Consider the following 19165-nt stretch of genomic DNA (forward strand, 5'->3'; position numbering starts at 1 on the left):
GTCCTAAATGCGTGTAATCCGAGTTTGCTCCATCCCAGGAGGTGTGCGTACATTTTGATCTCAAAAATGTGTTCAAGAACAACTTGTTGTTATTGCTAAGAGATCCTTAGGAGATTGTTTTTTCCTTGGATTGCCAAACCACTTCATATAGAAGGAACCTACCATTAATTACAATGGCACTACCATAGGTTTGGTGGATCAGACACTGATGACACTGCAGAAGGCGTTTTCAGATTATTAACATGATTTTACCAAAAATAAGGAAATTAAAAACGGCGGCCATTTTTTAATAATTTTGACTATGAATATACATTCAGGTAACTTTCGGATCATGATTAGAACTTAGAACTAACTTCCCGTCGGACGTACCGTTTTCGATCTACAAGCAAAAAACTAAAAAAGAAGAAAAAAATATGCACACCTCTTGGGATGGAGGATGGATCAAACTCGGATTACACGCATTTATAGGACCAAAAGAAGGTATTCAAACAAATTCCAGCTCAATGGGAATTAATTTTTCGAAAAAATCTAATTTGATACATTATTTGTGACACATTATTATTTAAGAAAACGGGAATTAATCGCGTTCAGTTAAGATCTAAACTTACCTTCAACGTCAAGATGATGATGTCGACTTTACTCAGTCTTCTCCGAGACTATAGGGATAACGACGTCCTAGAAAAGTCGGGTCAGAGGTAATTTGAAATCTTACGCGATTAAGTCCCGTTTTCTTAATCAATAATTTGCTATTTAAGACTCTTGTGCCCATTGGTTCTTGTCAGAGCTCATCCTCATATGAATGAGCTTAACAGGAAAGCTCTAGAGGTTGCAAAACCCTGTGCGGAGCATGGCCTACACGTCTTCGCTTACATTTGGACATTGGTTGGCTCTACCTCCGCCCTTTTACGAAGCACGGTCTTTGAATTTGCTTACACTTGACCATTTTTTATTCCAAAGTCTGCTCTAATTATAATCAAAATACACTGTTCAAAGCTTTCGAGTTACTCTTAGGCAGGTGTATAAGTCATGTTCCGAGTAGGTACCTTGTGAACCAAAGCAGGTTTTAATCGCATAGTAAAGCACACGGTGATAGATATAGGTAATTTCGGTCATTTCGTTTAGGCCAGCTTTGTAATCAAGCCAGCATTGCATAAAGGTTCGTAATGTTCGTATTCAGTATTCAGTCCTTTATTGCCTTCATAGGTACATATTAAGGTGATACATAAGAATATCGCGACTGCAGGAGCATTAACTACTATTGCAACAGTACTGCTGCTGCAGCATTGTCAATTTCCGTGATAAAATGATGTGACGGATTAAAAATTCTATTCTCAGCAGTAATGCGGCAATAAACGTCACTTAATTCATCAAGAAAATTCCATGTAATCTTGTTGAGGGGGCACCACGCTCTAGAAATGCTTAGGGCATCAAAATATCTTAATCCGGCACTGATTACACGAGGCGATATTCATGTAACAGGCTAACAGGTTTCACGTTTAAGTTCCGAGGTGAATTTCTTGGAATCAAGCTTCAATTACCTGCAAGTCCTGCAACCCACACTTACACCTAGTTTACGTCTAATAAAACGCGGCATGATTAACTTACCCGCGAAGGTGATTTTTATCTCAATTTTGTTATCAAAATTATTTCCGTTGTCTTGTTTTTGTCCCGAAAAAATGTGACGGAGTGTAGCTTATTCTATGAGATGAAATTTTCTTTTTAATTTTTCTCATGTAAAATATAATCTACAGCCATAAATACATACTATTGCACTCTATTAGGGCATATAAAAAACACTACTTTTGAACGACTTATTAACAACGATTATATATATGATTATGATATTTTTTTTATTTGCAACGATTTATTAACATTAAAGCGCAGGCGTATTTACATACGACAATCAACGCGAATGACAGATTGCGACTAACTTCACGTACACATGCATACATATTAGGTACGTATAGACAACTAGCTCACGGTTCTTCGCATATACTTTAATAAGACATACACAAGCGTGACAGAGTGGTAGAAACAAGACAACGAAAAGAAGAACTTATTGACGTTTTCTGCAGCATGCAGTCGACTGCAGCACAATTGCAGCGTAACATTACTGCTAACTGCATTGCTGCCGCAAATGTCATCGCAAATCAGACCCCACATGGAGTACTGTTGTCACCTTTGGGCAGGAGCACCTGGATGCCAGCTTGGACCCTTCGACTCAGTCCAAAGGCGCGCTGTACGAATCGTCGACGACCCCAAACTCACAAGCGGCATTGAACCATTAAGTCTAAGGAGAGACTTTGCTTCCTTGTGTGTGTTCTACCGCTTGTACAATGGGCCGTGCTCTGAAGAATTGTTTGACATGATGCCAACGGCCACTTTCTATCACCGCACCGCTCGCCGACGGCAGGGTGTTCACCCTCATACCTTAGAGCCTAAATGGTCGCGCACTGTGCGGTTTAAGAGGAATTTCCTCCCGCGGACGCTCCGGCTGTGGAATCCGAATGTGGAAGAAGCCGAGGTTTTCCCCGAGGGTATACAGTATGGGGTTCTTCAAAAAAGGAGTGTACAGGTTTTTAAAGGGTCGGCAACGCGCATGTAACACCTCTAGAGTTGCAGGCGTCTATAGGCTACGGTGACTGCTTACCATCAGGCGGGCCGTATGCTTGTTTGCCACCGACGTGGTATTAAAAAAAAATGTAAAAAATCCGGTCAACAACATCGATTTTGACATTTGCGGCAGTAATGTCGCGCTGCAGCGGCAATACTGCTGTGGTCGAAATACGAACCGTACCTTAAGCATGTTTCATACTTTTCAATTCGTTGTAAATGGTGACATTGTATTCTTTCCATGAATTTTGTTTTTAGAAATGGACAATGTCACCAGAATGCAATTTCTAATATGACTCACGCTGAAGCTGAACCAAGTTATTCTAACTGTTGCAAGGTTGTAACTTGCCTGACTCACCGAATTACCTTTTAAAGTGCGCAATTGGCCACCTTCCAAATGTATTTAGAATTTCCTTATGTGAATGAATAAATATATAAATAATATAGAACATTCTTTGACGACCCGTTTGGCCTAGTGGGTGACCCTGCCTACGAAGCTGATGGTCCCGGGTTCAAATCCTTGTAAGGGCATTTATTCGTGTGATGAGCATGGATATTTGTTCCTGAGTCATGGGTGTTTTCTATGTATTTAAGTATTTATAAATATTTATATATTATATATATCGTTGTCTAAGTACCCTCAACACAAGCCTTATTGAGGTTACTGTGGGTTAGTCAATTTGTGTAATAATGTCCTATAATATTTATTATTATTATTTTATTTATTTATACTTAGGTATAAAACTTGACTAAGCGGCACAGTAAGCTCAAGAAGGCTACTCAGATAACGATAGATAATATACCTACTCGTACATTTTTTAGGGTTCCGTACCCAAAGGGTCAAACGGGACCGATGAACCGTGATAACTAGACAGTTGAAATTTTCACAGATGATGTATTTCTTTGCCGCTATAACAACAAATACTAAAAACAGAATAAAATAAATATACCTAACCCTAATATATAACCCTTCGTGCGCGAGTCCGACTCGCACTTGGCCGGTTGTTTTGATTATTTGCTCAAATGCTCATGTTACAGGAGACGCTCATGTTACAGGAGACGCTCATGTTCTAGGGTTGCCGTCCTGTTTTTGTCCCGTATATCAATACCGCTGTAGAAATTAGAATACGTATATAAATGGTCACAGGCATCTCTGTTTATCCACATTTTTTCTGTACCTACGTCAGTTAAAGCTATGGGAATATGAGTTTGCACCCCCCGCCCCCTTCCGTAACGCCATTATTACCCCATTGTCCCGTATCCGTTCCGAAAAATTATGGCAACCCTAGCTATTTGCTAGCTACCCATGTATCGGGTATCTGCTCGACTTCCCCCGTGTACCCATTTACGCGTAAACATTGTGTTTCTCTAACGTACACTGACATCAAAATGACATGGAAATGATATCATCGTATATTTCGCTTGCCCGTTCATGTATTAGTGCGAGCGAAAAGCACGATAACATAATAATTATTCAGATGTTATTCTGATGTCAGTTCGAATTGGCCCGTGTGTGGCAAACTTCAGTCGTCAGCTTCGAGATAATGCCTCGAGAACAGAACTGGGACAGACTCCGGAGACACGATTAGAGCCCGTCTAAACTAACTTTGCAGCAACTTTGAACAAAATGAGGCTGTGTCATTTTTTCATAGAAAGGACCCCGCTTACACGCGTATTTCTGAGATATTGTACCCTTATAAAAAAATTATCAGGAGACTTAAATCTACATCATACTAAAATTTAAAACCACTTTTTTCCTATGCTGCGCGGTCCTTTGACATTAATTATGACATTCCCACACTGTCAAATGTCATGAAGAGTTTTAAAGGCCTCTTCCAACCATTGGTATACAAAAGTATAGCGCAGTGCTAAAATTTTAAATACTCTCAAAGGAAATCTCCTCCTCGAAATCAGCGCGGAAACTGGCTGCTTTACTGCCGTGCCATAAGCCGCTCCGGTTTCCGGACAGGGGAACAAAGACAGGCTGTATCGATTCTTTCTAAAGGAGTTTAAGAATACTTTAACGTACGTAGGTATACCTACGCTGATATAAAAAATAAGAAAATTTAGAAAAGCTGGATTAACATCATGGGGTTATTTAAACAATACTTAAAAAATAAAATTTGAAAAGAAAAATGTACATCGTTAAGTGGCTGATAGACGGGCGAGTAAGTTCGCGAACTTATGGCTCGATGACTTTTTTCGCTTGTAAAGTACGCGTACTTAGGCTGACACACGAGCGAAAAAGGTCGTTGAGCTGTAAGTTCGCGAACTTACTCGCACGTCTATCCGGGACTTTAAAGACGCTAGAAAATGACCAATAGATGGAGCTAGTTTGAGAGCCGACACATTATTAGAAGCCCTCGAAGATACGAGTCCATTTATTGCGCTTTCGTCAAAGTTATTTATTGTATATAAGAATCAGGTTACAATTACATATTCCGTTACACTGAGACTTTACCTTTTCAGGTGTACATACATTTGCAACTAATATAATAGCATCGTTCGCAGACGTTTCTGCTTGTTAATAATTAATTTAATATAAGGAAATTAATGAATTATATATTTTGATAAATTGATAATCGTTTAACTTTAACAGGAGACTACAATTTCATATTATACATTGCTTGCAGTCGCTTTAATTCCTGTAGGCGTAGCGTAGGCATTACCTCTAACACTATTTTTATTAGAATTAATGGTTTTAACAACTGTCATAATTGTACGTATTGACTTAACAAATTACAAAAATAACAACAATCATAGTAATATCCCGCTTATTTGCATTTTTTTAAATTAAAAAATATCCGAAAGCGTTTTTTTATCAACGCTTAAGAGGCTGTCAACACCCAATGTCCTTGAAATTGATGTTACTTAAACAGTTTTTTAAGAAAGACTATTTGTTTTAGTCAAGTAGGAAAAATATATGTTCATATTAATTATATTTCAAAGACCGTGGTTGTACTCGATACATGGTTGAACGAAATCGGCTCGATAGAAAATAATTGCAAAGATTGGTCTTAAAATCACAATTAAACGGTTCTATGTCTGTATTGTTTGACTTATGGGTCTGCAATTAAAATCACAATTTCAAAACATTTATATCTAAACCGCTGTTGAGTAAAATATTACACTAATAATCCACTTTTTTTATTTAAATATTTTTCTTATTATTCCCTTGCCCAGGCCCAGTAACATGCGACAGTGCTATCTCATTTACTCCGATACAAATAGACAGTGTGCGCGCTTTAGGTATTGACAGCCTCTTAAAAGATCCTTTCCACACGCCAACTTATTTCTGGACCTAAACAACCTATTTTATTTTGAAAAGGACTAAAATTCCTATAATAAATTACCTAATGGACTAAGTGCCCTGAAATTGGTTGAGTGTCAACCAATCAGTGAATGGAAAGTAAAAACGGGACCCTATTACTAAGACTCCGCTGTCCGTCCGTTTGTGTCTGTCTGTCCGTCTGTCACTAGGCTGTATCTCATGAGATACAGTTTCATGAAACGTAGTGATAGCTAGACAGTTGAAATTTTCACAGATGATGTATATCTGTTCCCGCTATAACCAATACACTAAAAAGTACAGAACCCTCGGTAGGCGAGTCCGACTCGCACTTGTCCGGTTTTTTCCTTTTGAGGAACGGAACCCTAAAAACGGCGTAATACAGATCAACAGGCCCATTCGAACGTACACGGACACTAAACCGATATTAGAATGATATTGGTATCATTCATTTCGCTTAGACTTGTGCGCACAAGTATTAGTGCGAGCGAAACGCCTGCGCGAATGACAGCTAACTGATATATTTCCAATATCATTCTAATAAATATAAATATTTTAGTGACATTCTTATACAAATTGACTAAGTCCCACGGTAAGCTCCAAGAAGGTTTGTGTTGTGGTGTGTTATGTCGTGTTGTGTTATGTTGTGTTCTAATATCGGGTTGATATCAGTGCACGTTCGAATTGGCCTATTGATCTGTAGTCCATTTAGTATACGAAATACATTTCGACGATCATTAAGTAAAGGGACTCGGGCAAATAAAGTACTAAATTACATTGTCAGTTGGATTCCAGCCAAACGCAAAAATAACCTCGACATAGGCTAATTTCAGTATTTCCATGAATTGGATAATATTAAGGACTGACTATTGCTACTATTGGTATTTTTATAATAAACCTAATAAAAGATACAGTAGCCAACAAAACTTGCTCGTCATTTTAACCTAATTTGAACTTTAGAGCTTTGAGTAAAGATAGCAAATGGCATGGTCAATAATTTGTAAAATAAGCTTGTGTTGCGATAGCTCACCTGTATACGCTATATTCTCATCGCTACACACTTTAACGATCAGAAGAACCATTATATACTTTTTTTTTTTAATTTCCGAGTATAGGTAAAGTCAGACCAAGACAAGTCTGCAACGATTTCGATAGCTTGCGTGTACGAGCAAGCTTTGTTGGCTACTGTATCTTTTATTAGCATAGCTGGGCAGAAGACCGTTAACCCATTAATCGTTAATTAACGAAGTTAAGTTTTCAAGTAACGGATTAACTTTTAAGTTAGCTTTAAAAACCTGTAACAGACTTGTTAACTTCCGTTAACTTTCCTTAAATCCGTTAATCGTTAATACCTAAGTACACACACACAAAGCACAAAGGCCGCGCGCTGCCGCGCCGCGCCGATCACGTTCTGACCAGTTTGCGTTAAGTTTGTATGCAGTGCAACTTTACATAGCGCGAATCGTCGCGCGCTTGTACTACTGACTAAGCGTCTAATATTGCGTACCCCGTGCGCCGTATTAATTTTGTTATTACGAGAGTATGACAGAGTCGATCGCGGCAACCTGAGCAGTTGCCGTATAAAATACACGGGTGCGAGCGAGACAAATATAAAAAAAAATTGATTACCATGTTAATTAGTAGATTAGTCTTTAATAAAAATCACAATTTATGATTATTCCTAATGCGTATATTTACGATACCTATCGAGTTAACGATTAACTTTAACTTCCGTTAAAACTTTTGAAAAGTAACGTTTTAACGTTTATCGAGGTTAACTTTTTATTTAACGGGTTAACGATTCACGTAGTTAACTTTTTGATTAACGGCGCCCAGCTCTGTTTATTAGGTTTATTATATAAATGCCAATAGTGGCCATAGTCAGTCCTTAATATTCAATTTCATGGAAATACTAAAATTAGCCTATGTCGAGGTTATTTTTGCGTTGCCACTATGTTTCGCCTTTAGTTCTATTTAATTTAATTTCTACAATAGGGTATTCTTCTACTAGTCATACTCATATTAGTTTCTTTTTAAGAACAGTCAAAACGTTTTGCTTATAATTTATATGAAAACTGCTATAGTGACGTCACGGTAAAATCAACTACTTTTTTTAGTCCGATCCGATTTATTAAATTGAAATTGTGTGAAAATATACATGTTAGCTATATTTTTCAAATAATTATATGGTGCAATATTTTGTACATGTTGTGAAATAATTTATTTCAAATACAGGAAACATCCTTATTTCATGTCTACTTACATGGAGACACTTTACACCTCCAAATCTTATTAGTTCATACTTACTTACTTTACTAATATACTCTAACATTGGGGACCTTTTTCATCTCCAGATTTAATGTATTAAATAAAACCAAAGAGACTATACATCTCTATTGTATGGTAGTAATTATTTATTTTAAGATTATTATAATGGGCCCGGGTACGTCCTAGGGCACAGCACAGCGGATGTCATTCCAGATCTAGAGCAGAGCCCAACTGGGGAAGTACCTCCACCTTACAGAAAACCGCAGCCAAATAACACTAGACCCTACTCATAGTGTTGTGTTCCTGCCGGTGAGTAAGGTTGCCAGAGCTCAACCAGGGGAGGGAGGGTTGTTAGGGCTGGCAACGCGCATGTGATTCCTCTGGAGTTGCAGGCGTATATAGGTTACGAAGACTGTTTACCATCAGGCGGGCCGTATGCTTGTTTGCCGCCGACTTAGTATAAAAAAAAGTAATGTTTACTCAGGTATTGGCTGTTGTATTTAATTATTTATTAATGTTGGTATGTATTCTTCATGTCACTATATGATGTTACTATAAATGTTGTATTGACTTGTAAAAAAGCCCAATATCAAAATAAATAACTATACTCCTTTACATTTACGTCACCTATACTCTGTAGGTGTTAAGAATGGCATGGATGCAGCTGGGATCGATAGAGCAGACTTGTTGCACGGGAGAGGCCGCTAACCGTTGCCAGGCAACCCGCTCCTACCTGCCTCTGCGGGCCTGGTACCTTGCGGTTTCAATCCCTTGCAAATGGGGGAAAAATACGCATTTTTAGGACACCCTGGATTTGACGCCTGGATTGTATGGTGCCCTGGTGGTTTGCGGTTAGAGTTCACTGCTGTGGTCAATATGGTTACCCGGTCATTAAAATTAGACGAGATCAAGGTATGGGTTGAATTCATCATTATTTCTTATTCAAAGTGGAGGCATATGGGAATAATTATTAGGTAAATAAATTATTAAATATTATAAGCTTAGTCCCACAGTAAGCTCAATAAGGCTTGTGTTGAGGGTAAGTATTAAATCATTTTAAATCATAGTTTATTTTGCCCGGTTGGACAAGAGAATTATTAATTATAGTCTGATAAACCAATTTATTCAGTAGCAAAAAAATAATAAAACCATATTCTAATTTGGGTTGATAGTTGTGATAAATAAATAAGTAAACAGAAACTACAACGCAATTCTATTATAAAAGTCCTAATAACGTATATCCACCTAAATTAATTATTACATACTACAGTATACTTATTTCATTGTATTTACATACAATTGTAAACCCACCACTACCACGCTAACTAACTTAAACTTGCAATAAAAATACTACATATCCCTATTGCCTTTACTATAAGGTCCATATTTAACGTAACACGTGATATGAAAACTTAACGTGGTCTGACTTCAATAGAAATATCATTTTCATTCAATTACCATCAAATAATTTTCAATTAAATCAATACAGCGATAGAATATTCAAAGAGTATCATTCAAATTGCATACCAAGTGCTACCCTCAAAACCAGTTATCATGTAACCTTGAGATCTTTTCCACTATACGTAATCAGAGGGCCTACCGCGACGTGTTGCCTCTCTGTCGCACCTGTAAATTCGTACGTAAGCGTGACAGGGAGGCAACACGTCAAACGTGGTTCGCGGTAGGCCCTCAGAGTTCATACATAATACTGGTTATACATGGGTAAGTATGTGGTCTGTCGGGTACTTCGCCCGGGAAAAGGGAATTTGAAATAGAGTCGGATTGTCAAAGAAAACTTTGTAGCCACGTAAATTTACTGCCATCTTTCGACACATGATTAAAACTTTTAGAACGCCATTTGACTATCAACGCGGCGTTCTTATTCTTTCACTGATATATGTTAAATTTGTTAAATATCATAAATAAAAATATTTAAAATTAAAAACTAAGAAAGGGGCTTACGAGCACTGACAATGGTGCTAGTTCAGTGTTCACGAATTCCAGCCAAGCGTTCAGTGTAACGCAACTGGTTGCGACCAATCACGCGCGCCATGCGAACTCGAAAACGTTTTGAAAGTTTATTGACAATATTGTTTGATAAGCATGCACCAGCCAAACGAGTTTGTGTACAAGAGAGACCACATCCTTGGCTGACTGATAATATTAGGCTTATGATAAGTATGCGTAATAAAGCACTTGTAAAAGCTAACTCAACCAAAACCGAATCACATATAAAATACTATAAAGAAATGCGTAACTATGTAAACAGTTCTATTAAACGAGAAAAAAAAGCTTATTTTAAATTTTATATTAACAATAATTTTAAGACGCCTATTAAAATGTGGCAGCACTTAAAACGTTCTTCAGCGTTAGGTACTGAAAATGCTATCCTAATACCTGACCATCTGAATAATCCCGATGCCATTAATGATTACTTTTTAGACGTACCAGGTAATGGTCACCTTGATCTAAACACTTATAGCTATTTCATTAAAAACAGGTTCGGAGACAATACTTTTGATATTTTAAAATGCTCCGAGGATCAAATTTATAAATTAATTACTAGTATTAAAACGAATGCCTGCGGTAGTGATTCAATTACTATACAGATGATTCGTATGACCCTGCCGCTTACGCTACCAATAATTACGGCTATAATAAATATGTCAATTTCTGAAAAGGTCTTTCCGGAGGCATGGAAGCTTGCCAGAGTTAAGTGTCTGCCCAAAAGTACTTCTGTAGAATCCCATAAAGACTTACCACCAATAAGCATCCTGCCGGTTATGTCCAAGGTTCTTGAAAGAGCGGTTTGCACTCAGTTGACTACGTAGAACAAAATAATATGCTACCGAGCGTATAGTCCGGGTTCCGTAGCGGCCACAGTACGGCCACCGCGTTAGCTCAAGTTACAGATAATATAATATCAGCTACTGACGATGGCAAATGCACTATATTAGTATTACTGGATTTTTCACGAGCTTTTGACTGTATCAGCAAGGAATTGTTAATAGCAAAAATGGCTTACTACGGATTGTCAGTATCAGCACGTAAATGGTTTATGTCGTATTTGACAGATCGTAAGCAGTATGTTCTTACAGAGGATGGTCAGGGACAGGAGATTCGGTCGACAGTAAAACTAGTTAAAAGAGGCACACCACAGGGCTCGATTCTCAGTCCGTTGCTTTTTATTCTGTTTACTGCTGACCTCGGCAAACTACTCAAGCACTGTAGTGTTCATTTATATGCCGACGATACGCAGGTATATTTTTCATTCGACCCAAAAGACACAAGATGTGCTATAGAGCAAATAAATGAGGATCTGGATGCAATATACAAATGGGCGTATAATAATAACCTAGTTATAAACCCCTCAAAAACAAAGTACCTTATATTTGGATCTAAATTACAGCGTAATCGGATAATTAATTCTGATCCTAGATTGGTGATTAATGGTAAAAGGATTGAGAGAGTGGATGCAGCCAAAAATTTGGGATTGATTATAGATAGTGATATACGCTACATTGATCATATTAATACAAAAATAAGAAACGCATTTTATAGGCTAAAAATTTTGTATGGTATCCGAAATTACCTAACAGAAGAGGTGAGGCTGGTTTTGGTTGAGTCGCTAGTGTTATCACAGTTTAATTATTGCGATATCGTATATGGACCACGCCTGCTGGCTAAAACCGCACAGGCAATTCAAAGAGTTCAAAATGCTTGTACTAGGTTTTGTTTCTCGGTGCCAAAGCGAGCCCATATCACACCGTTTCTAAACGAGAGAAAAATTCTGAAGATGGCAGCACGTAGAACCTTGCATATGGCCAGTATGGTTAAAAATATAGTCTCTAGTCATAAACCAGAATATCTTTATAATAAGTTTCGATGGATGAAAGACGTTCACGGTCGGAATACTCGCAGTAAGTTTCTAAATAAAATGAGTGCCCCGAAACATAAAACAGCAGGTTATCGTGGTAGCTTCAAATACTCTGCATCTAAGATCTGGAACGACCTACCACCGCCATTGCGAGCTAAAATGTCCCTTCCAACCTTTAAAGGCAAATTGAGCTTACTTTTATTAAATTACCAAATTTCCTCAGAGGATATAATTATTTAAAATGGTGTTGTGCTATATTTTGGACACTTACTATTCCTGTTGTTTATAAGTTTGTATTTTTTTTTTTTTTTATAAGTATTCTCTCATACAAAAAGTACTATTACTTATCGCTGTACGTTTCAATGAACGAAACTTATGACTATGGCATTGTTTGTACCTATTCAGTAAAATACTTGAGTTATAAATGTAACCGTACCTCTAGTGTAACTAAATTCGATTTTGAAACGTGACGTACGCGTTTGCGTTTAGTCTCATTTTGTATGGGTTTTTGAACAGCGCGCCAAGCGGGACGTTTTGGAAAGTCAAAAATCTCATACAAAATGACACTTAACGCAAACGCGTTCGTCACGTTATGATGTCGATCAAAGTTACACTAGGGGTACTGTTGTCAATATCAAGTAAATACCAAAATAAAATATTAAATTTTCACTTGTAATAAAAATTTCTTTATTTTTTTCGTACTATAATTGTATACACTAGCTATCTCTGGTAATAAAACAAAAAATCCATTAACCCGCATGTCATATCAATGTGGTTCAGTGAAGGGGACGGACTGAAAATCAGCGCTGCGCAATCAATTTGTAATAAAATGGCTGACGCAGCGTACGCTGAGTCCGTTCCTTTTGCCGCGCATGCCTATTATTATTATTTTTAAGTGAAACATTGTATTTTGTGTGGCAATAAATGGTTTCTTATTCTTATTCTTATTATTCTTAACTCATCAACCAATCGCGTTGTGGCGTTAGGTGGAATCTAACGAATTCGATTGGCTCGAATTCGTGTGCGTGACGACGCTGTACTGGCCCCATTCTTATTGCCCGTAAGGCCCGTCCAAATATATGTAAAATATCAAACATAAATCTAGCGGCCCGATTTAAGAAAGTTCAGCAATTTTAAGATACGTCACTTTTGACACTGACATACCTATCTAATCCATAACTTTAGCAATTTAGCAAATGTATGACGTATATTAAAGTTCGAATCGGATCGTAGGGCTCGATCTAATTCCATAGCATTACCTACCACACACACAGACCACCCCTGTACGCCGATTGGCTCGAATTCGTGTGCGTGACACCGCTGTACTGGCCCCATTCTTATTGCCCGTAAGGCCCGTCCTTAGATATATGTCAATGTGTAGATGACATGTTGATTTGATGTGAACGTGAAATCTGACAGCTTAGATCACGAATAGAGCCCCAACTTGGCTGTCAAAATTTTTACAATCCAATTACCAAAAACCTTTCTGTCAAACTTAGGGGCACGATTAGTCTTAGACACCTCATCAGCAGTCAATTTACCTATTTGTACATTCTATCCCTTCTGCAGCTATCGATCGCCATCCCATCCTAGGCAGTAAATAATATTGCACGGGGGAAACACAATTACTCGAGATAGGGTTCCCGGGCGTCTCATCTGGGCCCGGGACCGCTTTAATGGCGAGTAATAGGCGATTTAAACACTTTATTGGCATAGGATAATCACGCGTTTTACCTACAAGCTAGAGATAGAGAGATAGTTTTTATCCCAAAAATCATCCCTTAAGGGTGTGAAAAGGGAGGTGGAAATTTGTATAGGGAATCAATAACAGTTGAACCGATTTTGATGAAATTTGGTGTAGAGATATTTTGAGTTTCGGGGAAGAACAGAGGGTAGTTTTTATGCCGAAAATTTTGAAATGAAAAGGGAGGTGTAGGGTTGTACGAGGAATCAATAACTGTTTAACCGATTTAAATGAAATCTACGTCTACATCTTTGATTTAGTTGAAAATTATACTAAACTTGACTTAGAACTTGCTTAGGACCTAAACTTAAACAATTATTAACCTGCATTAAAAATCTGGGTAGCTCCAAGTCTTAAATTTATCTCTCAGGAACGCAAAGATTAATTCTGCTCTGCCAAAGGAAATATTTTGTTAAGACGAAGCCGTATTGGGCCTTTTTATGCTTTCTGCACTAACAATTTCATTTTAGTTACAAAACATAGTGATGGTCTAGTCTAAATCGGCATCATATGCGACCGCGGCCGGTAAAACGCCCCACTTTGTCGCTTGCAATAGATCGAGATTTACTTGTATCATACGAATAACCTGACGAGGCATCCTTATGGCAAGCGACAAAATGGGACGTTTTGGCGGCCGCGGTCACATATAAGTACAATATTTTTTTAATAATTTTAAATTATAATTTTGAAGCAATTTCTGTACCAAAGTAGATGCACTTTACATTACATAGTAAACAACTGATATTACAATAAATCCAACTGTATGTTTTGAGGTTGAGATTCAACGATTTCCCAAAACAATTTTTGAATCTCAAACAAACATTAGAATGTTTCCCGCCAAAACAAACTACACCTTAGTCTTATTGTATTTTTTATTATAATAAATAGTGTAATTTTTTTTTAGTCTAAATATGTGGCTAGGTCCAGTGTCATATTAACCCCCCCCCCCCCCCTTCCGTAACGCTGTTACTACTCCATTGTCCCCTATCAACTCTTACTGTTATTACATTGACAACTCTACCTATAAAGGGTCAAAATTGTTAAACTGCGTGCTTATTTCGACCGAGCCGGATATAAGGTTATTTGTCATTGAGGTGTTAACACTAACCGGATAAGCTTTACCGGCATTAAGCACCTTGCGACCCGGTTATGTTTTGGGAGCAACAAGTCTGAGACAAAGACTAGCGACCCGACAAACTGATAACTTTGAAAAAAGTAAGTATATATGGCGGCACGTAAAACCTGCGCAGAAGCACAGAAATCATAGAATAAACAGGTGTATTCCCATCTGTCCCCGCCGAGCACAGATGGGAATAGGCGCTGTATACAAATCATTCCCATCTGTGTCCGCCTCTTGTATGGCGTTGGTCACGTGGGGAGGGCACAGGTGGGAATACAACAATAACGGCCCGATTCGAATAATGATTAAGACACATTTAAGATCTTGGAAAGATCGATCGAAAACGACATGTCAAAATTGACGTTTATTTCGATTCCGCTGTGATCCCAATAAGATCTATCTACGATATTTCTAACGTCAATTGGTTGGCCGAATCAAGCTGCTTCTGTCAATTATACGACATTCAAATGATATCTAAATGAGAACTTATCTAAACCAGAACTTATCGTTATCGTATCTCATTCTTCGAATCAGGCCGTAAATAACAGTACTACCGTACAGAAATAACACTTCCTACAAAACCGAAGTTTGACAGCGATTCAGGGACAAATCATGCTATCTCTTTCTAATATATGGCACTATCCCTTTCGGCTATTTAGGATTGTCAAAATTCAAGTCATTATCTTATCTGTGGTTGTACACGCAAAGGTACGTCAAGTTGTGCCAACCCTGTTATGCATGGTAAAGGAATAAAGTAGAAATACGATAAGTAATTAGGTATTGTAGTAGGTAGTTATTAACAGTCTCTCTATCTCCCTTATTTACAGACTATGACTACTTCACTGGCTCAGTGACCCAAACAGTAGGCCTCTGACTCAAGAGAGCACCACACTGCCCTGGGCGGACAGGTCTTTTAGGGCTTCGTCTCTCTTGCGATATCTCGAACGCCCAGAAGGACGTTTTCCACCCAGGTGCCCCACATACGCTCTTCTCACAACACGATCCTCTTCCATCCTCTCCAGCGGAGTCATGTGGCTTTGATCTCACCAATTATACTGGGCATTGCAACCAGCTCCTCTAGCTCCCTATTCTTCCTACGCCTCCAAGTACCATCTTCATCGATAGCCTTATTTATAGACAGGAGACAATATTTGTTGCCCTTGTCTACTCTATGTCTGCCTTCGTGATGTCGCGTCATATCTTATCATTAATCTACGTCGGTCGTTATATAACGGTTGATTAAGGGTTGACGTGTTGTTAGGCTGTCGCGGGGTTAACTTAGGGCTTCGTTAATACATCTAAGTGGTTTTATTTCAAAAGAAGGAGATCTTTCATTAAGTACTGGCGCGCTAAAGAAAGCTTTGCTATTTGTGACACTGATAATACATAGACAAAGATTAGAAATCCTAGGGAATCACTGTCCTTATAAGAACTGTTCATATTAATAAATGTTATGCATAATCATTTAATAAATTCATATTAATTAAGTACCTAATACATATGTTCTTAAATTGGTAGGTCCCTGATCTGCTTAGTTGACGTGAAAACTTACCGTGATCTCTCATATATTGTGAGTGCCAAGTGGGTGAAAAATTAGTGTGGTCGGCCTCTATTTGGTTATTCTCATGTTAAATAGAACCGTGACCTAAATATCCTGTTCAATAAAAAAAAAAATGTGGCCGCTTTGGCACAAAAGGTACAATTTGCAAAGTAACTATTTGGGCACCAGTTGGCTTTGCGCCAGGAAAACAATTATGGCAGAAATTACTACCAGTTGCCGGATCACATCTGAATATCGTCACGGGGACTTGGCCCGCAACAATGAAACCTGTTGGGACCACGTAAAGTAAATATTATAGGTAACTTACTTACAGTGCAGGAGATATAATACTATGTCTGTACATAGTATTCGTACAGATAAGTAATTCTTACTGGCTTACAAAACCGACGTTGAATAGTGGAACTACCACTGGGTACGGATATTTAACTTCTATGAGTCTATGATTTTGTTGTCGTTACATTACATTACAGCTGCGATTAAAACCTTCAATCTGTCACTAATTTTGTCAAGGAATCATCCGTGTCCACGCCGCAGCCTTGGAGGATTTAGCAGGCTTTCGAAAACCTGGGCCAATGGTCATATATATTGTATGGACTGACGTTTATCTGACATGGCTATTTGTACGTTACGTTACGTTACGTACAAATAGCCATACATTTGGTGTGCCCCTCCCCCGTAAAAAGTACAGAAAATTTCAGACAAGGCGTCTCTGGATGATAAATCCTCCAAAGTTGCTGCAGTTGCCTTCCAAATATCACTTTTAATAATTATTATAGCATGTGGGAACGAACTCCAGGTAAAGGTAGAAGGGGATAACACAATGTCATATCAATATACCGAATTAAATAAAATTGAATTAAATCAGCAGTCTCGTTCTCACAATTAAAAGGGTTAAAACTATTAAAAGATCAAGGCCTTATTTGCTTATCAAAAAGCTATATTACGCCCTAGGTTTGATATCTTGTCAAAGCCGCATTATATATTCGAGTCAGACGTTGCCGTCGTTCTAGATTCAGAGCGACTAAATAGATCAGTCTGAATCACTTAGAATCCGTCTCGAACTTCTCAAAGCCGCAAACTATTCTAACGTGGGAAGTAAAGTAACACGTCGCGTCGGGTAGTAGTTAAATTAGTGGGTTGCTGGAGACGGATTCACGTTCAAGTTAAACTATGCACGTGTATTGGCACTGTTGACATTCATTGTTAGCTGGAGTACTTACTTGATTCATGATTGAAATTAAATTGTAGCTGAAATATAACATCGTCACACACACTATCGTCGATTGGTCAGTGCCACGAGCGCTGCCGTCGGATGGACCAGCCTCACCACCGTCAAACATGTAACTTACCCAGCAGCGATACCCCACTGGCCTGACGCGGCTTCCGCTGCGTGGTCGAACAACGTCAGCCCGACCAGCGCTACTGTTGGTGCGATGGTCAGGGGTGTCACGAACTTTAGCATTGAGCCAATCACACCGAAGTAACCTGGAGCAACAGTTTTAAAGGTAAGTCCATAGAAATGAAGATCTCATTTTAAACGACGACCGGTTTGGCCTAGTGGGTAGTGACCCTGCCTACGAAGCTGATGGTCCCGGGTTCAAATCCTGGTAAGGGCATGTATTTATGTGATGAGCATGGATATTTGTTCCTGAGTCATGGGTGTTTTCTATGTATTTAAGTATTCATAAATATTTATATATTATATATATCGTTGTCTAAGTACCCTCAACACAAGCCTTATTGAGCTTACTGTGGGACTTAGTCAATTTGTGTAATAATGTCCTATAATATTTATTTATTTATTTATGAGATTAATCTACGATATTCATCTCTCTTCTTGTCTGAGCCATTGCTGCATCTCGGGAGCAGGGGATACCAGCAATACAAGAATAATAACAGTAATTGCCACCAAGAGGAAAGGCATAACTTCACTTCATACATTGCCCTCCGTTCCTTATTTGTCATGGCGCGCGGCGCCATGCCAGAAGATTCAGAGTTTAGAGTAAGAAGATAAACGTACCAAGAAAACCTGGAGCAGCGCCGACACGGCTATGGCCCCAGACAATCCGCACATCCTCGTGGTCCTCACTCCTCAGTATCATGTCAGTCATGGTATCTAACTCCTCTGTAGGAGGACAGCGCCACGCCGGCAGCCCCAGGATGGCCAGGATGTAGACTGGCTTAGCAAGCATTTCGATATGGGAGATGAACGCACCAAGGAAAACCTGGAATAACGCAGACACAGCAATGGCTCCAGACAACTCGCACATCCTCGAAGTCCACACGGTTCTCCTCTCCTCATCAGTCATGGCTTGTAACTCCTCAGCAGGAGGGCAGCGCCACGCCGGCAGTCCCAGGATAGCCAGGGTAGGGACCAGGAAGGAGATGGTGCCGCCCTGCACGATGGGCAGGCGGCAGCCGAAGGTCGCCTGCAGCCAGGTTATGAGGCCTGGAAGGAACGGAAATAAATACAGCTGCAGTTAGACTTGAATAATGTGGTTCTTGTGGCCTTCATTATCCTTATAGCGTTTGTCCTTTTTTTTTATACCACGACGGTGGCAAGCAAGCATACGGCCCGCCTGATGGTAAGCAGTCACGGTAGCCTATGGACGCCTGCAACTCCAGAGGTGTTACATGCGCGTTGCCGACCCTTTAAAAATCTGTACACTCCTTTTTTGAAGAACCTCATACTG

At 38.9% G+C, this 19165-nt stretch overlaps 2 protein-coding genes across 5 annotated transcripts in view; both read right to left on the reverse strand.

Moving 5' to 3' along the window:
• LOC133521813 (cilia- and flagella-associated protein 52) overlaps positions 1–19165 on the reverse strand; it is a 355058-nt gene that overhangs the window by 184864 nt on the left and 151029 nt on the right. The window lies entirely within an intron of this gene.
• The window catches only part of LOC133521815 (solute carrier family 23 member 2), a 55969-nt gene that overhangs the window by 22947 nt on the left and 13857 nt on the right, over positions 1–19165 (reverse strand). For all 4 annotated transcript variants that reach the window (XM_061856890.1, XM_061856889.1, XM_061856891.1 and 1 more), the window contains 2 exons: positions 18688–18921; positions 17822–17957 (listed from right to left, as the gene is read on the reverse strand). In XM_061856890.1, the coding sequence (XP_061712874.1) occupies positions 17822–17957; positions 18688–18921 (370 nt within the window). The remainder of the gene's footprint in view (positions 1–17821; positions 17958–18687; positions 18922–19165) is intronic.

Source organism: Cydia pomonella, chromosome 10 (assembly GCF_033807575.1).
Source record: "Cydia pomonella isolate Wapato2018A chromosome 10, ilCydPomo1, whole genome shotgun sequence".
Taxonomy (NCBI): Eukaryota; Metazoa; Arthropoda; class Insecta; order Lepidoptera; family Tortricidae; genus Cydia; species Cydia pomonella.